Genomic DNA, 22383 nt, shown 5'->3' with positions numbered 1-22383 from the left:
ATGCATAAAAATAGTTGAAATTAGAATGGTGTCATTTGGAATTTTAACAAACAAAATGGGCAAAACTACTCTTGACTAGGTAGCAGCTCGTCATGGGTTTTTAATTGGCTTCAGTGGCTATAGAATTTATAGGACAGCTGTCAATGTTTCTCAGTTAGGGCCTAGTAACACTGGAGCATTGCACTAAATGGAGATTACTGTGCCTTTAGCACACTCTATCACACAATGCATCTAGAGTGCAGTGCCATGCGCTAGGTGCATTGCCATTCTTCTAAATTGCACCCCAACACATCTTTCAGCATGAGGTACCGCAAAATATTGTTGTGGAGTGAAAAAATAGTGCAATGTCTTTTTTTTTTTAACCGCAATGCACGGTATTCCGTCAAAGCACTTTAGAAGCACCAGTGAATGAAAATATGTATTTCAAGAGATCATTTACAATATACTTAAAGTGCATTTACACAATAAACTGTTTACATCAAGTAGTAGTAAAATTGCTTTATATTAAGCCATCACTGACCTCTCTAGATGCTTTTAATGTGAACTTATTCATTCTCAGAGATCCTCAAAGATCACAACAAAGAGTCCGGTTTCAGTCAGTTTCTAACATCTTACAAGTTTACATTAGATGACTGGCAGGCGGCCAAGATCTGCTCTTAGACTAAAAGCTAAGATTTCAATGTCTGAGAAAATTTTCTCAACAATGCTTATAAATACAGAGGTGAATGAATGAATGAAATACTTTACCTGCTTGTTCAGAATATGCAAACACTTTAGTGTGAATGATCTGTCTGGGCACAGGCTCTATTTAGGGTAGACAGCAAATGGCTGCTGTGTGATCCAACCAATTGTATCTGTTTAGGGGCAATTCTCTGGGTGGCTGTTTAGCATGGATGGGGAAGTCGAGAATGTTTTCCCATTGGGCTAAATGAAAGTGTGTATGAGCAGCCCAAGGCTACATTCGCACAAGCCTACGTTTGGTTTATTTAAATGCAGGAGAAATGATTTGGGAAGTGTGACTTAATATTATGCTTCCCGGACCAAGTTCTCCTGTGTTTATATGTACCTGTGTTTACATATATTTTCACGCAGTAACATGCATTTAGAAGCATTCAATCTGCCCCTGGTTCAGGATAGTGTCAGGTATACTATTTAAAATCATAACATGCATTTAGAAATGTCCTGTGCATGCATATAAATGTCATTGTCAGTGTGATTGAGGCATAAGCGTCTTAGGGAAAGACCTACAGACAGGCAGGTATTGTACAGTAACATCAGGCAATATTGTAAGCAGACACACTTGTCTTTCTAGAAGTGACTGTGAAGTCATGTAAAATCGTCATAAGCATCTTAAAAAAAGAAAATTACATTTGATCAGGACTCCGCTTTTGTAGAATTGTTTTTCCTCGGTTTTTGAGCTTTATACTGCACTTTTTCTTACACCAGCTAATCCAGTATATTAACCAACCGCAGAGCAGATGATGGGTAAAGGTAGAGAATTTATATAAAAAAAAACACTAAACAAAACCTCCAATGGACTCTTTATAATGTCTAGCTGCAAGAAAGTAACACCTTTTATAATGCCCCCTTGGAAGGAAGCAGTGATGAAAATGACTCCCACATATATCTAGCTTTTGCAACCACAAGAGATGCAAACAGACAGTGAAGGATTCACCCACACCATAAAATGCCATATCTGGAGTGGAATATGTGTTACAAATGATGGTACGAAATTGTATCCTGGAAACAAAGTGTTTAATGTCTTTTTTTCTATTATCAGGTGGTAACAGCCCATATACAGCGGCAACAAAGAGAGGTCCAGACACGCAGAAAGCGGGTATGTACATTATAGTTTTGTAAATAAGTTACATATAGGGCTAGGTGTGACTGCAAGGTTAATGACCCATATAGAATTATGGTACAAATGCAAAGTGCAGGTTTAGATTTTTGCATTGAATGTGGTGTTATGTTTGACTTTAGCTGTGACAGGATGAGATCTTTGACCTAATCTGGCCAATCTCAGCTGGCTCAGGCATTTTCATCTCTTTGGCATCTGTGGGTACGACTGCCCGAGAGATCTTGTTCACTATGGTTTGTCCTGAGCTATGCAGATAGCTGCATGCTGCTCCCTTTTCCTGACTCCATAAGGTGAACAGACCATTTACAAGAGATCAGATGACATGGCAGAGCATACTCTTGTGTCTACACATCACCAGGACAATTACCTGTGTGCTTTAAGAGCAGCAGAGGACATCAATAGAGGACATGATGAAGTCCTGTCTGTATTGTAAAAAATCCAGATCCCCTGCATAACAGCAGGCAGCTTGATCAGCTGTTGGTAACCATAAGTGGAGGAGGAATAGGGGACTTAAAGAAAAATAACATTTACCCTCCATTTACCTTTTGTGTGCTCCTGTGGTGTGGCATCTGCTCCTGTGCTCATAGTGCTGGATAAGCTCTGATCTGGAGTGAAGAATAATATTTTCCCCCTTTTCAAACCATAAGAGACTTTCCTGATTAGTTGTCCTATATTTGGTGAGACATTTATGTTTAAGGTACCTGATTAATGAGAGCAGCAGCTCCCAGAGAAGTTAATTTATGCCCATTGACATTTTGTTCGCTCATTGAAGAGATTTGGCTTTCTATTACACTAGGGCTGCCCATACACTAGAAGTTACTTTCATTCAGTTTGCAGACTAAACAGTTGGGTCCAGAGGGGGGCCATACACTACTCAAATTTTGGCTGCGTCATTAGGACTTGGCCAAAATTTGAGAAATGTGTGTTCAGCTTTACATGGTTACTCTCGAGCATGATCTGTGTGTCAATATTCTAAATGCAAGCTGCCTGGCTATAATATTGATCCACTGACTTCAGTGCTTTCCAAGGCACTGATCCTGAACAAATATGTAGCTCAGGAGTACTAACTTCACTGCCTGCTCCAAATCAATGAATTAGAAAGTACTGATAATCATGCCAGTGAGGGATAAAGCATTTTTCAGAAGGTGGTCAGCAAAAGCAGACTGTAAATTTCTCTCAGCAAAGGATTCCTTCATGTGAATTGAGACCTAAATAGTGTATGGAGCAAGCATTTTACAGAGGGAAGCCTTGAAGTTGCACCAAGTATTTGCATACATCAAGCGGTGGTAAAGCTTACACTTTATTAAGCATGCCTTGATGTGCTGACGGAGCTTGAACCTTTAGTCTGACTTGCAGTTCTGTTTGAATGATCATTATTGACTTGTCTGAAGACTCGCAGTCAGCTTTGAAAAGATATGACTGGTAGGAGAGCCTTTCAGTGTTCATTTTACTTTATAACACTTGCTGAGTTTCACTCTTGTACTATCAGCAATGCTGAGTTTGAGTTGCATACCTCAAGAAAGGGCAACAAAAAAAGTTTAAAGAATTAGAATTTTATTTGTAGAAAAATATTGTTAAAATTGGTTTGAATGGTTAGCAATTCATGTTCTGCATCAGCTTATTTTACCAAGAATTTAACCCTGATTTTACTCACAAAACAATTTGATGAAATGAAGAATAACACTAATGAGTGACCGAAAAGATGGGGGCCTTGTCACACATAGCTCTAAGCATAGTGGACTAAAAGGGCGTCATGCAGTCCCCCCAAAAAATAGCGGTTTGGCGTATATGCTGTAGTGGCGATAGAAGTACAAAAATTTTTATTCTTTCTATCAACAGATGCTGGTTAGTTACAGTATTATGTAATTCATCTGACAGACCAAGGAAACTTCTCTGATCATTTCCGTTTTCATTTCAAATAGCACGTAGATCCAGCAGGAAGCTTCGTTCCGCTGCGCCGATCCAAGAGAAGGTGGGTTCTCACTACGATCGTCTTGGAGGAAAATGACCGTGGACCCTTCCCAAAGAAAGCTGGAGATGTAAGAAAAATACTTTTATTAGTTTTTTTTTTTTTTTTTTTTATTAATGTATGCTGACAAACCTGTTGTTTACAGATAAGAAGAACTATGGCTGGCCTAACTGAAAAGTAGGATCATGTTATTTCGCTAAAAAAAGCAAACAACAAATATGGAAATATAAATATCATGATTTGCATTTACCTCTTCTTCTTCTTAGCTGTATGGAGGTAGCCGGCTTATGCTTTATGCCTGTATCAGCACCTTCAGCTACTGTATATCACATGGACATCAATAAGTACATTGAAACAAATAGGAGAATTGTCCATTATTTTATGGGAGGAGCTCTTCTTTTTTCCTCTATTCACTGGAGGACTTTGCCTTTTACCTTGGTTGTAATTATATGCACATAGGGCATTCATAGATATATACAGTATCTTGCTAGTCGGCCCTGCTGGCTGTCAAAATACCTGAACAATCTGATTGGATGCAGGCATTGTTCAAGTATTTTGAGAGCCAGCGGGGCCGACTAGTAAGATACTGAAGCTTGGCCCAGCTGGAGATTCCTCCATACTTAGCGTAGATGGAGGAATCTGTAGCACTTTTTCCATCTGACCATAGAAAATCTGCACATGATCTATAGGTGTATGGCCAGCTTTAGACTTTCCTTCTTTAGGGTTTAATAGTAGTGGGAACATCAGTTGATGTGCCCCCCATGCTAGTAAACGGTGAAATCTGTCTGTTGTCTTTCTCCTAATATTGTACCAATGCATGTACGCATTGGTACAATATCAGGAGAAAGACAACAGAGGTACGTGATTAGCTCACACGATTTCAGGCAGGATCAACGAGTATTTATTTTTGCATTACTCAGAACTAACAAAACACTTCCAAAGTTGTATTTAACACACCAAAAAGGATCGATTTAAGAGAAGGTCATTCCTAGGAGTTGCATTCTCTTTAAGTGAGATTTTGAAGAGGAACAGAGATGCTTAATTTACGGAAATGTTAATACTCAGAGTTGTAAGGAAAGAAGGGTGATAGAAGCAGGATCCTCATCTGACATTTCTGGCTGTGTATTATAAGCTGCCCCTTATATCACAACTGTGCAATGTTTCTAGCTCTTCAATGACCGGGCAGAAAACTACTCCATCAAGTATCTGATCAGTGGTCCTGGAGTGGATGAACCCCCGGAAAAAGGCTTGTTCCATGTCAATGATCTCACCGGGGAGGTGTATGTGAACCGAGCTATCGACAGGGAGAAGACACCTTTGTTTACTGTGAGTATGATTACCACAAGATTTTATATATCTCATAATAAACCACCCTCAGGCCATGTCCCAATATCCCACTATTAAAACGAGACACTGTAGCAAGAGGACAATGTTGCTTTCAGCCCAGAAAACAAGTTCTAGAAGATTGCAGTAGGACATCTGTCTGTAACAAGCTCCAGTGTCATCGTACAATATTCTCAGGCGTCATGGTACTGTAATATCATGATTTCTGAATAACGAGTCAAACACATTTTTATATAGATTGTCTGTGGCATAATATTAGGGCACGTGTGATATCTGATATGATCAATTCTTCATGTATGATCTAGCTTTAAGAAAATCTGTGCCAAGAGCAGTGAAGGGGCGGCCATTGCTGACATCTGTGTAAAAATACGAGTTGCTTGGCTGTCAGGCCAAACCTCTGATTATATTCCTTCCTGAGTCACTGACCTGGAACTTTCAAGCAGCCAGTAAAGACAAAGCACAAACGCAGAACCTCTTGTATATGCACTTGCTTCGGGACAGTGACTCGGAAAGTAGGGAAGTCGGGTCCCTGGGTAGAAGGGGCAAGGTCAGGGAACAAAGAAACAATAACAACGTTTCTACTTGAAATTATTTATTCACAAAGTCCAAAGACTTGGCCAACATTTTGTGGAGACAGGTCCTCATAAGAAACCTGTTGTAACAGAAACATGGAGGGCACCATTGCTGTCTTCCTTGGCTTCAATACTTTGAGTCACCGATCTAGAGCAGTATGCAGATAAAGACATGTTAAGATGCTGATAAATTGTAAATCAATCATGTAAAATGTGCAGTGCCACCTAAGGCCTCATTCACAGTGTCGGCCCATACAGATCCATGCAGCATGCACGGCCGTATTGGGCCGTTTCCGTATTGACTGATCATATTGTAATACAGCACAGTGATCTTGCTTCACAGGTGGCAATCATAGAGTCAACAAATACTTCACATTGTGCTGGCTCTAAGTTAGTAAGCAGTAAAATGAAGTTGGCAATGGGCTACTTCATTACTCTGCTTATAAACCAGAATATTGATCATTACGTTCTTTGTGGCTATAGTACCGAGTCTCTTTCCTCCTGACTAATAACTGCATTTTTGTCTGTACAGGTGCGTTTCGATGTTGCAAATAGATTGGACGGAAGCATTTTGGACAAATCTCTCATTTTTAATGTAGAAGTGAGGGATTCAAACGACAATGCCCCCAGATTTTCTCAGAGCGTGTATAATCTCACCCTGAAAGAGACCACCAGACTCGGTTAGTATATGAGTGTTATATTACCATAATTAAATCTTTTTATGTTTCTGTGGGTTTGATCTGTAGACCTGAAGGTTTAAGAGTGGAACAATGTACAAATGTTTGTAAAGAACCGCTCCATCCAAACATATTAGGACAGTTTTAGCAAAATCATACTTTTCTCTTCTTGGCAGCTGGAGGCAGACATAAACTTTAATTATGGCTCCTGCTGCCTGAGAACATGGGCAGTTAGCTATCAGGCATTAATACATAACTCTTCTTATTCAAGATGCTGCTGGGCTGTGAACGTTCTTGTTTCTAAAGTTCTTTGGCTTTCATTATAATTCTTGTTTTGCTATCTAGTGAGTCCCTGTCCTGGATTGAGTGTGCAGGAAAGGAGTTTAGAGTTTGTGTGCTTTAATGCTGTATGCTATTTCTAGGTCAGGGATTCGCAGGCAAGTTAGGAAAGCACTGGAGCCTGCACATTGGTTGCTCATTGCAGGTTCACTTTAATAACTTGGAGTGACTTTTAAAGCTCTGGGCCATCTCATGGTGCCAGATGACACCGACCAGGTATGAAGATGAGAAATCTGTAACAAATGGGTCCCTGTGGTGCAGTTTAGCTCACCGTAGTTTAACAAAAAATTGTACATTATTGAATAGCTGTTTATTGTTTCATCAACATGGTTTGACAGGGTTCCCTTTTAATTTCAGATAGTCCAATTTTCCAAGTCATAGCAACAGATGACGACAAAGAAGACACCCCAAATTCTCAATTTGATTATTATTTGATCAAACAGATACCCGACCTTCCAAATGTCAAATTCACTGTTGATTCTAAGAACGGACTGATTCGTGGAGACGGCTGCTTGAATTATGAGGTGGGTTGTTCACAGCAATAATCATCATCATTATTATTATTATTATATACATTTATCAATAATATATCATTATAAAATTAAATTTTATGCTATGGAACAAGGGTATTTATTTTTAAAATGCAGCACTGCTAATACTCTCCTTAGCTTCAGAGGGAGACAGGGGGATGGCCTGCCCCTGGAAGGCTGCCTCTGTCTATTGGCACTGCAGAGGATACCACCCAATGGGTATAATCTGTCATTCTGAGAGAGAATAGATATTTCTACTGACAAAAGGTACTTGGTATGGCAACACCATCCTATTACAGGTTTGAATTTGTAAGTGAAAGGACCACATTTGCACAGGTCACAGATTGGATGCAGGGCCTGCAACACTGACCAGGAAGCCATAGTGACCTGAGCACCCTGGGTTTGTTGGGTGTGGTGTGTTATACAGCAGCCTTGAGGTAGCATGTAGGTGCCAGATACCTGTTGTGAGTGACACTTCTTTTTATGTTCTTCCCCTCAAGGTCCATAGACATACAATTTACAGTATATGCTGAGCTCATATAAGGGTAGGATGGAACATACATTTATGTGAGGGTTACTTTGATATGTGTATTCAGCTCTCATATGGTCATCCCAGTTGTAATTTAGAATGATATGTATGGTTAGCATGCATCCTATCTGGGTTTGGATGTTTCAGTGGATAGACAAATCCTGTACATATGAGGCCCCTTATTTCCAAGTAATGGAGAGATGAAGGTCAGCTATTGACCAAAGGATGTTGGTGGAATTAGGGAAGAGAAGAGACACATGCACTGCTGATGAAGAGGGTGCCTTGTTGTTTCCTTGGATTGCAGTACATCTGTGGAATATTTATGGCAGAAATTCTAGCTGGCTAATCACTTTTTTCTTTTCCAGGCCTCAAACTTTATCCGACTTATTGTTGGAGCCAAAGACAAAGGAGCTGGGTCTTTATTCAGTACAACTACTGTTAACATGCTCATCCAGGATGGGAATAACAATATGCCAGTGTTCACTAGTGGTGACAAAGTGAGTATCTTTTGTAGTGAGAATCTTACTGTTTAAAATACACCCGCCACTTTGATCAACAGGTACAAGAAAGCCATTGGTTGTTTTTTATTTTTACAGTTTTTAAGGTTTCAATGTATTTTGAAAAGACCCTTATTCTGTATGGATTAGGCTACCGGCCCAGGTTATTAAGCCCATCCCTTCATAGATGCATCTTGCATGGTATATGAATATGTTCGTGTTTGTGTGTATGTATATATATATATATATAGAGAGAGAGAGAGAGAGAGAGAGAATACACACCAATTATCCACAACATTATGACCACTGAAAGGTGAAGGGAATAACACTGATTACCTTGTTAGTGGGATATATAAGGCAGCAAGACATATGGTCTCTAAAGTTGATGTGTTGGAAGGAGAAAAAATGGGGAAGCATAAGGATTTGAGCGACTTTGACAAGGGCCAAAAGTGGTCCAAGGAAGGAAGACTGGTGAGGGAGCAACAGGGTCATGGGTAGCCAATGCTCATTCATGCGCATGAGGAGAGAAGTCTGGCCCGTGTAGCCCGATCCAATAGAAGAGCTACTGTAGCTCAAATTGCTGAGAAGGTTAATGCTGGTTCTTATAGAAATGGGTCTGAATATACAGTCCATTGCAATTTGTTGTGCGTGGGACTGCGTAGCTGCAGACTGGCCAGGGTGGCCATACTGACCTGTTTTCTCCTCCAAAAGCGCCTACAATGGGCATGTGAGCATCATAACTGGACTGTGAAGCAGGTGGCATGGTCTAATGAATCATGTTTTCTGTTACATCATGTGGATGACCAGGTTAATGTATGTCGCTTACCTGGGGAAGAAAGTGCCCCGGGATGCACTAAGGGAAGAAGACAAGCTGGTGGAGGCAGTGTTATGCTTTGGGCAATGTTCTGCTGGGAAACCTTGGGTCCTGCCATTCATGTGGATGTTATCATGATACGCACCATCTACCTAAGTATTGTTGCTGACCAAGTACACTCCTTCAGGGAAACGGTATTCTCTGATGGCAGTGGCATCTTTCAGAAAGATAACACGCCTTGCCACACTGCAAAAATGGTTTAAGAATGGTTTGAGGAACACAACAATGAGTTTACGGTATTGACTTGACCTCCAAATTCTCCAGATCTCAATCCAATCCATCATCTGTTGGATGTGCTGAAAAAACAAGTCTGATCCATGGAGGTCCCACCTCGCAACTTACAGGACATAAAGGATCTGCTACAGACAGCTTGGTGCCAGATACCACAGCATACCTTTAGAGGTCTAGTGGAGTCCATGTCTTGACTGTTGGTGGCAAAAGGGGGCCTACCCAATATTAGGCAGATGGTCAGAATGTTATAGCTGATTGGTGTATATACACACACACACACACACACACACACACACACACTCTGTACCTGTACAAAAATGATCTGTACCAGCAAAGAGGACTATTGCCAGATTTCTTGTTATGCTGTCATTATGTTGTCATTCATGTCAGGCAGTGGTCTACTCCTGAGTGTGATCATTTATAGGAATGATGCATAAAAGCCATAAAGATGCATCTTCCCAATTGCAGCTTGATGCCCGCTGCAGTGCCAATTCACTTTGCTTAACCCTTACCAGCTACTTGGAGAATACATGCATCAAAATAGGGGCATATCTCTATACAGATTGCATCCACTAAAGTGCTGCAATGCTGCTCCGTGGGTCTTCTGTTGCTTGCTTTCCTTATAGAGGTGTTTGGGCACTGTTTTCCCTACCTAGTCCTGTGTCAGTTATGTTGGCTTTAGCAGCTGTGATGCATCTAAGAGTGCCTATAGGGAACCTCCAGGCAAACATCTACAGACAGATAGAAACATATGAGGGACCTGTTTTTTCTGTCAAAGTATTTGCATTCCTATCCATGCAGTGCATGCACAGTTCCATCACACTTTCCTGTAGTTTTTAGCTGTCCCTCCAGCGCTGGTGCGGGTCTCCGATCCAGCGCAGACTCCTCTGTTCTCCTTTTCTCACATGTCCCATGGAGTCTGTGCGGGTGCACCCTGCTCCATATACTTACCTTGTGTCTCTCCTCGTCTCCCGGCGGAACATCTGAACTGCGCAGGCGCCCGCCCGAGAAATTTTCAGATGTTCAGATGGGAGCGCGCAGCGGAGACAAAGGTAAGTATTAACCCTTTGAAAAAGTTTTCTTTTTATCGTTTTGCATATATCTACTGCTTACTAGCCATAGATGTATGCAAAAACCACGAGGGTTTAATAACTCTTTAAGGAATACACTTCTGACACCACTGAATGCATTTAAAAAAATGTCATTTGATAATGCATTATTAAATACATACTGTATCTGTATTCATTTGTGTCTTTTTATATTGGCATGGACATTAAACATTGTATTTCATAGACCTGGTAGGTAGGGATTAACAGCAATGTAAACTTGCTCCTGAGTTGGTGAAGTTCTCCTCATACACACAGGATTTGTTCAGCGTGTAGATAAATCTGGCACCAATTGTTTCTCTGTGGTGAAAAAAAAACTAACAAGGTGGGCACCACATATTTCTGTTGGTTGGAAGTCAGATTGGAAGATTGCAGTGGTTCTCTGTTGGAAGAGTTCTGCCACCCTATACTCTGTGAGTGCTAATAACAAATCTTCCTTTCCAGTATGAACTCTCTGTGCAGGAGGGAGAAGTGAAGGATGGGTTGCTGCGATTAAAGGTCGAAGATAAGGATACACCACAAACTCCGGCCTGGAGAGCCAAGTATAAAATATTGCTTGGAAATGAGAAGGAAAATTATAACCTGACCACAGATCCAAAAACAAATGAGGGAATCCTGAGCATTGTAAAGGTAAGGGTGCTCTGCTAAAGTCTCATTACATTAGCCAGTCTTCAATGCTGATCCCTCTCTCTCCTCACCTAACTTTGCCTTGACCTATCCTAGCTCTGCCATTTTATCAAATGCTTACATTTTGAGATCTTCATTATGTAGGTTGAACCAATACTTCCAAGATGCTTATCAGTTTCCTTCTTTCTGTGTGAATGATCAGTATCTTATTTTCTCTATCATTCATTGAGCGACCCAGCTCTGAAGAATTCTGAGACGTATGGTTATGCTGTGACGATGTATGCGCCCTGGTCCTTGTGTTCTACCTGGAAGGTAGAAATGAACAAAAGGGAAAGATTGTGTTAATTGTGTTTTCTGCTTTCTCTAAAATCGATAAATCTTTATCAGTGACTGCTTCTTCACCGATTTATTGTCTTTTGAGTCTTCTCCCTTTTCTCAGAAAAAGTGATTTTTCTGTAATTATGGAGGTTTTATCTATCACAAATAGATACAAAATTGTTTCTCATTCCCTTCACAAGGGTAAGGAACACCCCCATTCTTCCTCTCCTATAGCTTCAGAGGAGGAGATGTTGGATATTTCTGGTTTAGCTGGAGTCCTTGCAGTAGATTCTTTATCTGAAGATTAATTCTTATTTTCCTTGGAGGACGTTACTCCAGCTGCTGATTTTCAATCACCTATGGTGTCTAGACATCAGGGAATACAACTGGGGCATTTTTTATTGAAACTGTGCACTCACCTTAACTTTAGAGGATTCTGCCCCTTATGTCGTATCTATTTAAACCTGCCTGTGTTAAGGTTTTTTTTCCTTTTCATCCTATCTTTGCCAGATTTATATACAAAGATTGTGAATCTTCGGGTATATGGTTTTAGCCACTTTTTTTCCTTTCTGGATGATCCCTCCCTTTTAGATTGTAAGCCCTCAGGGGCAGGGCCCTCCTTACCATCTTGTCTTAAATTGTATTGTGACTGTAATGTCTTCCTTATATTGTAAAGCGCTGTGCAAACTATTGGCGCTATATCAATCCTGTATAATAATTTTGTTTTTTAAATAGTCGGTTTCTCTTGAGGTTGACTTTTCTTTTTCTTACCTTGATAGGGCTTTGACTATTCCTATTGTTGACACCTCTTCATTTAGAGACCCTACTGATGAGAAATTGGAAACACTTTACTCTGGTCTGGGGATAAGCTTTTCTACCCCTGTTAGCTAGAGTCTGGAAAATAAAAACCGTGACTACCTGGTCTAAAGGCGTCCATACACCTTAGGAATATCGGCCGAATTTTCGTTTTCGTTTTCCACAGATATTCATGTGGCTGATGGGCAGTGTACAACCGCAAATACTGTACAATCGTACAAATTTTGTCTTTCCATCTGGTTAGAAAACTTCTGTCGAATCGTATAATTTTCGCAAGGTTGGTGGCATTTCCGTACGTCAAAAATTGTACGATTAACACTGCTCATGCGCAAACGAAAATCCGTGCGGTCGATTAACGAAATTCATCCAGGTGATCTCTGCTAAAGACTGCTAATTGAACCGTGCGATGGTCGGGGCAGGATGGGGCCGCCGTACGAAAATCATACGACGGTTCGATCATCGGACGATAATTTTCGTCCCATGATTGCTAGGTGTATGGGAACCTTAAGACCGAGTGCTGACTAAGCAGCTGCGAGTGTTGACCCACATTTTATTGATTGTGTCAATCAGCTGACAGTTGTGTCTCATTTTGTGTGCAATGCAGTTCTTGATGCCTGCCTAAATTATGAATTTCCTCTATTCAGAACCATTTGGCTTAAGTGTTAGTCCATGGAGCCTTTTTGGGGCTTCAAGTGTAATGTGGGAGGGGTTCTTGCCTTATAGTAACAGGCTTTCATTTTTGGCTTCGTGTCCCTGGCAGCAGCATCACCCTATATCTCAGAATTCTTCAGAGCGGTTTCCCACAATGGACTCCGAGAAAATGATTTTACAGTAAGAACAAAATCATATTTTTTTTTTTTTTTTGCAGCCTTTGGATTTTGAAGGGACCCCCACAAAAACACTTATTATAACGGTTGAGAATGAAGAACCATACTATTCATGTCAGAACTCCAGACTCAGAATGGACAAGACAGCCATGTCGCCCAACATAACTGTCTCAATCACTGTGATCGACGCAAACGACGCTCCCGTTTTTACCCCTAAAGTCAAAGTAATTCGAGAAAAAGAAGGTGTGAAGGTGGGGACAGTCCTGGGGACATTCACTGCAACTGACCCAGACAGGGTGCCAAACAAAATCAGGTACAGTGTCTGCATTAGTATGAAATTGTCCTTCAATGATACTAGCCAAGGTAGTTTTGTTCAACCAGGTGCTCTTGCAGTAGTTGGAAACAATCAGGAACATTTTGCTTAAGCAGCTGGATACTTCAATCCTCTAACACCCATTCACAATGATATGAACTCTTATAAATTTGACTTTTTATAAAATGTCTATAGTGCCAAGGAGAGCTGGATGTACCCCTAGCTAGAGAAGGCCTGTGCCTATAAGCAGCACAGACAAAGATGCCCAATCTTGTAAAAATATAATTTTAATACAACGTTACTTATGCATTGTCACTCATTTCTGAGCTGGGTTAGTGGCAATAATAATAAAAAAAATGTCCCTGTATAAAAGAGGTCATCATAGCAGAAGACTGTTGCTTTGGGTACCTAAGGGTAATGGAGGCTAATCCAGTTCTGGTGCCAAGTATCCATTAAAATCTCCCATTTATTGGATAGGTATAAAATAGCAGAAGATCCCGCAGGTTGGATGACGGTGGATGAAAATACCGGAGTTGTTACAACATTACAAGAACTGGACAGAGAATCTCCTTTTGTTAACGGAACTACATACACAGCGTTGGTCCATGCTATAGATGACGGTAAGCAAGGCTTAGTAATTAATCACTGATATTTTATATGTGCACCCTTTAGAGAATTATTTAAGCTACACAGTATTAGGTTTTCTCACATGCAGGTTCCTTATTCATCAATTAGATGTTCATATGACTTCCTCAATCTCCATCAATGCATGTTTCAAAGGATACTTTTCCTCAATGTGCTCTACACTCAGAATCCCCAAAATAAATATTTGTGCCTAATTTATTTTAGCAGTTTTTTATGATTTAAGCTCAATATCTGTCAAGGATATGGATGTCCTTTAAAGTGACGATGTCGTAATTTTTAAAATGTGAACCTTGCCGTTCCCTGCAGAGCAAGAACTTAAAGAACTATGAGGTAGGTGAAAATCACTCACCCTCATAGTTCGAACCGACGTGTGACAATGAAAGTGTCACACGTCGGATCAATAGATCGGGAAGTGAGCGAACACATACCGTCGCTCGCTCACTTCTCGATCATCTCCCTGCAGAGAGTGGTGACTGTCAGTCACGGCTCCCCACAGGGATTTCCCCCCCTCCGCGCTCCGATCCTCCAGCGCTGACTGGAGGAATGGACGGGGAGGGTGCAGGTACAGCTGGCTCTGGCTCTAGATAGGCAGAGCCCGCTGTCACTCACGCAGCTGGGTGGATCTCGACATTGTCTGGTTCCATCCTGACTGTGGCAGTCTCCATATACCACGAGCTGTAGCTCGCGATATACTGCGCTTTGGGTCACGGGAGGGCGCTAGTATATGTCCTCCCGTAACCCTTAAGAGAACTATGGGGGGAAACACTTACCCCATAGTTGTCTTCTAATACTCACCTTTCCCGGTACCCACACCACAAAACTCTTCTAGGTTTAAGATATATTGTTACTAAAAGATCTCCAGCACACTTCTGGGTGTGTCAGGTGCCTGGTCCCATGCTGCTTTCTGTGGTTCCTTAAGCCAGCCCCTGTGCCCTGCTATGATGTAAGGGTCAGCAGACAGAACGACACAGTGCAGTGGGTGATGCTGGAATCTGACACTCCCAGGAATATGGAAATCTTTTCAGCAACGGGGTCTTCAAGGTAGAGGAATTTGGTGGAGTGGGCAGCAGGACAGGTGAGTATTAGGTACTTGCTTTGAACTGAATGGCAGTGTTCAGCTTTTAGAAACAGCAACTGAGTCAGTTTAAACCTAATACAAGAGAATTTCACAAATATATCCACAGAAAATGATGGTATCATGCCTCGCATGGAAAGTAAATGCCTAAAACTTGAACCTTAAACCTTGCTTGAATTATTGGTCTCTAGAGATGACCATCCATTGAGGGACATGGTCCTACTCCTCTGTGTTTGTTCATGCTTTTGGTACTGCTATGCTACAAAACTGAAGCATGCTTGGAGTAAAAGGAGATATCATGGGCGGGGCCTACAATTTTTTTGTTTGGTGCCCAATTCTCCAGTAGGTGGCAGCATAACCTGAAGGTAAATGGTGAAACTAACCTTTAAAAGGAGAACTATGAGGTGAGTGCTTTTCACTCACCTCATAGTTCTAGCCGACCTGTGACAATGAGACTGTCACAGGTCGGCTCAGTAGATCAGGAGGTGAGCGAACACATACCAGCGTTCGCTCACCTCTCGATCCTGTCACGGCAGAGAGCAGTGACAGGGGAGGGACTGGATTCTCCCCTCCCCGCTCCGATCCGCCAGCGCTGACTGGCTGAACAGACGGGGGAGGGGGCGGGTACAGCTGGCTCTGCCTCTAGATAGGCAGAGCCAGCTGTCAGTCACGCAGCTGGGCAGATCCAGACATAATTGTCGGGATCCGCTTCAGCTGCGGCGTCTCAGTATACCGAGAGCTGTAGCTCGCGGTATACTGCGGCGTCTCAGCTCGCGGTATACTGAGCTTAGGGTGACGGGAGGACGCTAGTTTGTGTCCTCCCGTTACCGTTCGGAGAACTATGGGGAAAAGCCCTAACCCCATAGTTCTCCTTTAAAACTTCTTTTAAATGAGTTTTTGAAAATGTTGTGTATACAATCCAGAAACATAAGAAACCAGCTATATGAGGTCATCTTCAGCAACCAATAAGAAACCAGCTACTTACTGAGGGAGGGTCAAATGAAGATTGGTTGTTACTGTACTAAAAACGTTTGAGTTTATTTTCTAGCATGATGGAAAGTGCAATGATGTACAATAAAACAATCTCATTACACATCCTTCCTTCCCCTCTGCGCAGGTGAACCTCCGGGTACAGGAACTGGTACAATACTCCTCTATCTGTCTGATGTTAATGACCACACACCGAAGCTGGTCACACCATTCATGTACAGATGTGATCATCAGTTGGACGTCCCGTTTGTGGTGGAGGCTGCAGACCGAGATATGGACCCATTTGCTGGACCCTTTAAGTTTGATGTGTCTGATCATTCCCAAAGTATGAGTGAAACGTGGCAAGTCAAGCAAGTCTCAGGTTAGTTTTATTGATTTATGTTTCACCAACAACTCCTGGGGTGCAAACAGCACGCACACCTTTCATTGTTTCTGGCTTTCAGTCTAATGTCGTACATACACACAGTGGAGACAATTTTGGGTGGAAGTCTACTTACCATAATTTTTGTGACGTGGAGTTTTCTGTACAATTCATGCAAATGGTGGGAAGTTAAAAAACCCAGCTCGACTTTTCAGCTTATGTTGAAGTCGGCTACTGCAATAAATGGTGGTTTGCAGATCTTAAGATGACCACAAATGCTACAATCTGACTTAACAATCTCCTCTAGATTACCAAGAACTATGGGGTGTGATGGCCTGTAGTACATAGTTGTTGGTAAATGTCATTGTAGACTGAATAGAGATTGTTTGACCAAATGATAACATGTTCCATTATGTAGAACTGTAGAGATATCAAGCGCTGCGCAAACTGTTGGTGCTATATAAATCCTGTATAATAATAATATCAACACATCTTCAAATGTTCAGAGTCTCTACAGATTTTCAGCACAATCAGCCATCGTTTCTCAAACATTCATCCCGTTTTTATAATTGCACTGGAAACTTTGCTTAGTTTTGGACAGTATGTGATGGTTAAAACCTGTTTTTTTTGGCCGTGTCCCACTAAAGAGATTCACTATCACGTCCTGTCCTTCAGACACATCAGTTTATTAGGGCTCATTCACACTGGAAAGGGCCAGCGCGTACAGCTCTGTGCTGTGTGCAGGGTCGTACCGAGCAGCTCCCGGGAAGGACAGGGGCTGCGTGTGATTAGTATGCAGCCCCTGTCCCTCTCTATGGGACTACGCAGCCATACGGCACCCTACGCTCACCCTTCCTGCAAGTCCGTGCGGGTGTCCGTACGCTGACAGGATGAATCCTGTCTGTGTCCGAGACAGGTAACACGCACCCCTATGGACCTGCACTTGAGGTGAGCGTAGGGGGGGCATATGGCCGCGTAGTCCCATATAGAGGGACGGGGGCAGCGTACTAATCACATGCAGCACCTGTCCTTCCCGGGAGCTGCCTGATACGGCCGTGCACACAGCACAGAGCTGTACGCGCCGGCCGATTCCAGTGTGAATGAGGCCTAAATGTTAGTTTTGAAAAACTGTTAAGGTAGATAAAAAGTTTACATTTTATTCTGTAGATTGTTTTAGTGTCCATTAAAAAAGGCTTTTATTTTATTTGTAAATAACTCTGCAATGCTTTCTACCAGAATAATATTTTTAGTGTCATTTTAAACAAAGTAACAAATACAAGTGAAGAAAGTCAAATACGTTTATTATTAAGGGTTAGGAAAAAAAAATCAGCAGTAAAAGAATACACTGAGGAGGAGGAGAAGGAGTCGTCATTTAGGACTAATTAGGGTAAACAAAGGGTTAATAAGAGGTTAAATAGGAAGACATTTTACTGGTCAGGTTGCTTTAAGTGATGTGATATATAGACGAATCTCATCGCTTTGATCTGCAGAAGAACAGAGTAGATACAAAAGCAGCAATGTTACATTGTATCTCTGAATGTTGTCTGAACAATGTGGAAACCCTGTGGGGAGAATTTATGAAAACTGGAGCAGTTGCCCATAGTAACCAATCAGCTTCTCTCTTTCATTTTCAAAGCTTAACTGAACAAGCTGAAGAGAGAAGCTGATTGGTTACTATGGGCAATTGCTTTACACTCGCCCTGTGTTGTACCGCAAAGAAGTTTTTTTTGGGGGTGTGTGTAGCACACCCAATTAAAGTGAATCCCCTCTTACACAATTGCTACTGCAACTTGTCCTCAATATTTTCCTATTGCTCTCCTGGACAAATTTTGGATTTTTCCCTTACTTTCAGTCACAGAGGTCACCAAGACAAATAGTGGGGTGCATCCACCTAGCAGGGCACAAACAGAAATCTAAAACAGGGGTTCTAACCCATCCCCGATCCACCCAATACTAACACAGGCTTTAGCTTTATAATCAGGTTTCCTAAAGTGTATTTGAAGTGTTTAGACAATAAAAAGGACGGTGTAGTATCATCTGTGGTCTTCCAATACACATTGGTAAGGCCCAACTCTGTTCAGATCTACAAAATGCTGCCCGGTTTGTCTCTTTTTATTGGGGAAAAGACATGGAACAGGAAGACACAACAACAATACCGCAATGTATAAACATCACATGAGGGGAGCAGTATAGATGGGCCCTGGCTTGTACATCTGCTTTTTGTGTAATTGTCACATCTGTTTATGTTACAGATCATTCTGCAGAAGTCGTAATGCTGAAAAGTCTTACAAAGGGGAACTATACCATTCCCTTTGATATTTACGACAGGCAGGGCACTTACAAAACCCAAGACCTGAATGTCCGGGTGTGCTCCTGCCCCGATCGTTTGAACTGTGAGAAGATGGCACCAGCATCATATCAGATGGGAGGCGGGGCGATCGGAGCCATCTTGGCAGCTTTGCTCCTGTTCCTGTGTAAGTATGACGAGGGTTTGTGTCCTGCAGCTTGTTGACGGCCCCGGCTGTTCATCTTCTGACATTTTTCTTTCTTTTGCTAGTGGCATTATGTTTGCTGATGTGCTTCCTCTGCGGCTCTGGGAAAAAGAAGCACATATTACCAAATGATGAAGGGAACCAAACTCTTATCATGTACAATGAGGAGGGGGGAAGTGCATTGTCTCAGGTAAGTCAGAGTGCTTATAGAATGGAAGGGGCCGAGACATTGATCATTCTGTTGACACCGAAGAACCAGCCAGTGTAGTATATGCAGTGCAGCTTCCCTTCCCTGCTAAGAGATTGTCCTCTACACAGCTAGTCACAAATCAAACACGTCCAGTGAACATACCACCATGTAGTGCTCTCTCTTCATACACAGTTGCACTATGATAAACATATTAAAAACCCGGAGAGAAGAAACGTTTCTGCTGCCTGTGACATAGTTTGCTCTTTATCTTTATCCCTTTCTGTTTTATGTGACAGGCAAACCCGGCTGCTCTGATGGCGGCTGGAAATGGTACCAATGATTACGGCATTAAGGTAAACAGAGCTTTTATTTGTGGAAAAAATCAAGTTATACAGATTGCTGAGGGCTGCAAGAGCCCACAGCAACCAATCAGAAATCTGCTCTGGCCTGATTGGGATACTGTAAACTGAGACACGACTGACACGTTACTGCAGACTGTATTGTAGAGGACCAACCACCCCATGGCATCTGTAATGATAGGAATTGCCACTTATTTTGATAGTGTAGCTTTAGCGCTCTGGGGTGATTGTTTTTATTGTCTTCCAGGAGTGACAGCTATTCAATGCAAGTATAGTTTGCTTACTCTTTCTTGCTTAAGGCCTCATTCACACTGGAGATTAGGCCCGGTCAGAGGATTCTTGCAATTGGTGGTTGTGGACTGTTCAGCCTGTACAAAGCAATGACGGGCTGGCAGGCAGGAACCAGAGCTATCCACTGCTGTTTGCATGTGTCTGTGCATCTAGTGGTTATCTGTGGCTAGGGACAGATGACCAGCCCTGGGTACAATCTGTCTGCAACCAAGGGTGGCCACCTGTCCCTAGCCACAGGTAACTTCTATATGTGCGGACACATGACGCCCCTGTCAGTTGTCATTGGTTTGCACAGGATTCTTGGCCACAGCTGTCCACTCACAAATCCATGATTCTTCCTGCATGTTGACCCAAAAGTCTGTGTGCGGCCTAAGGGTACACTTTGTCACCTAGATTGTAAAACACACATTGTGATGTGCTAATAAAATGCTCGAGGGGGAGGGGTTTGCATTGCCTGCATATTATTTAGAATTACGAAATACCATAAATAATGAAAGCATTCTTTAATGCTTCCTTTATTAACTCTTCAACAAAACAATATCCAGATTGTCACAGCAGCATAGCGAGTTGCTTATTTAGACTTAATTTAACAAATGATACTTTAAGGCAGACCCCTGTGAATCCAGGAAAAACATTGATCCTTGTATTTCAGGAGTTGGGGAAAATAAAACTTAGTTTTACTTTGCTTATCCTTCGCTTCCCCCCAGTCCTGATCTCTTCCATTGGTCGCAGACACTCTGGCATCATCACGTACAATGCAGGACCAGCAGTCCTGCATTGTAATTGAGGATGCTCAGGATCTGCCTACAACCCAGAGAAGAGTGCCAGCTGCTGGGCAAGGAAGTGATAAGGTCAGTATAACGGCTTTATGTGTTCCCCTGAGACAGAAACAGGCTTTTAACCCTTGCAGCGGGTCTCCACCGCAATTTTTTACTTTACCAGGAGTTTACAAATTTAGTATCACCATCTTTTTATTCTACCGGGCCTGCGCTTTCAGAAAATATATGGTTTGGGGGGTCTTTTACAAACGCTAGCAACCCAGCAGTTGAAAATCAAACCAATAGGAAAAAATTGCAGAAAATTCAAAAATTGCTTGGCCAGCTGATTTGAAAAATGTTCCGGAGGGCTTGGCAGCGAAAGGGTTAAATATGTGTAGTTGAAAAATGTACAGTCCAGCCTAACATGGGAGTCCACAGCCAGGTCCAGTCAGCCAGTTTGTTACATTGACCATATTAACTGGAAGCCTGCCTTGCATTGTCTCTATTAGAGGACAATGCAAGGCAGCATACCAATGGAGCAGATTCTCCTAATGCTTTAGTATCTTGACACTTGTAGTCCCATAACATCTGGAGAGCTACAAAGGGGCCAACTGACATAGCTGGGCTCACCAGATGATGCTTGGAGGCTAATGATAGCCCCCCAGGATATCAGGAGTCTCCACGATAAAGAGTAAATCAGTGAAGACAGTGAAATCTCCAACATTCTGTTGAGGAGTGGCTTAAAAACAAATGGGGGGAAGGTTGCCACTAGATTGTCTGAGAGATGCAGCATAAGAAGTTGCGTGTGGTTCCGGGATATATATCACAGGGACCTTTATTTTGACTGAAGTTTGCCGTTAACATAACATTAAAGAGTTTCTCTCTCAATGATCTTTTAGGATAAAGAAGCTGTTGGGCGGGTGATATCTAATAGCTTGTCTCTGTCACAGGCTCAACAGTGGGAAGGGGTAAGTATTACCTACATGTCCATAGCAATGTAACAAGACTTCTAACTCATCATTGCCAAGCAGATTCAGAGGGAACTAGTACAGAATAAACAAAAGTCTTTACTTGTCATTCAGGAGAGAGACAGTTCCGGACGCATGAAGCCACGGGCACAGTATCAATCCTGGGAGGTTGTGAGTATTAACCGTGTTCTTGTCTTGTTACTTCATACATGGTGGTATGCTGGGTATATCATCATCTCTCAGCACATGTATGACCTGGAGTTCCTGCCTCCTCTAACTCCAGGCAACGCAGTTACTCCTTACCTATACCATGGCAGGACAACATTAGACACCTCAAAGTATAACTAAAAGGCAAAACTTTTTTATTTAGATGTGGATAGTGGAGGGGTTAGAACCAGCGTCAAGTCTTTATAGCTGTCTTTGTACCTGTTAGAAGGATTCGCTCTCTCCGATTGCCCCGACCCACAAACACCGAACAGGAAAATCTTGAGCTTTCCCCAGAATAGGAATAGACGAAATCTTCTAATGTGGTCACTTGTTCCCATAACAGCTATCTATAGGGGATTTCCCTCATATTGGAGAGATATCCTCTCACTTCCTGTGAGACTACAGGAAAGGAAGTGAAGGGAAATCTCTCCAATCTGACAACGATGGCAAAAATAAAACTGAGAATTGTTTCAAAGCTTCCCCTACTGTATGAAAAATGTAGATTCTCTGCAAGTTCTCACTTACTGATGAGGGACTATGTGACATGGAAGTTGTCTGTACATTTGCAAGATGTAATCAATTGTTTTTATTTGTATTAATGATTGTACAGTTTCACTACG

General features: G+C 42.0%; 1 protein-coding gene across 1 annotated transcript in view; it reads left to right on the top strand.

Moving 5' to 3' along the window:
- Positions 1 to 22383, top strand: part of CDH26 (cadherin 26) — an 84935-nt gene that overhangs the window by 43846 nt on the left and 18706 nt on the right. The window contains exons 3-17 of the mRNA XM_018574159.1: positions 1781 to 1837; positions 3781 to 3897; positions 4995 to 5153; positions 6276 to 6423; positions 7117 to 7283; positions 8184 to 8315; positions 10971 to 11156; positions 13156 to 13427; positions 13905 to 14047; positions 16265 to 16498; positions 18751 to 18972; positions 19056 to 19180; positions 19477 to 19533; positions 21488 to 21556; positions 21671 to 21894. Of these exons, the coding sequence (XP_018429661.1) occupies positions 1781 to 1837; positions 3781 to 3897; positions 4995 to 5153; positions 6276 to 6423; positions 7117 to 7283; positions 8184 to 8315; positions 10971 to 11156; positions 13156 to 13427; positions 13905 to 14047; positions 16265 to 16498; positions 18751 to 18972; positions 19056 to 19180; positions 19477 to 19533; positions 21488 to 21556; positions 21671 to 21894 (2312 nt within the window). The remainder of the gene's footprint in view (positions 1 to 1780; positions 1838 to 3780; positions 3898 to 4994; positions 5154 to 6275; positions 6424 to 7116; positions 7284 to 8183; positions 8316 to 10970; positions 11157 to 13155; positions 13428 to 13904; positions 14048 to 16264; positions 16499 to 18750; positions 18973 to 19055; positions 19181 to 19476; positions 19534 to 21487; positions 21557 to 21670; positions 21895 to 22383) is intronic.

This window comes from Nanorana parkeri, unplaced genomic scaffold (assembly GCF_000935625.1).
Source record: "Nanorana parkeri isolate BGI_ZX_2015 unplaced genomic scaffold, ASM93562v1 scaffold50, whole genome shotgun sequence".
Lineage (NCBI taxonomy): Eukaryota > Metazoa > Chordata > Amphibia > Anura > Dicroglossidae > Nanorana > Nanorana parkeri.
Note: the sequence above shows the minus strand (reverse complement) of the source record. Positions and strands in the feature narration are given on the sequence as shown.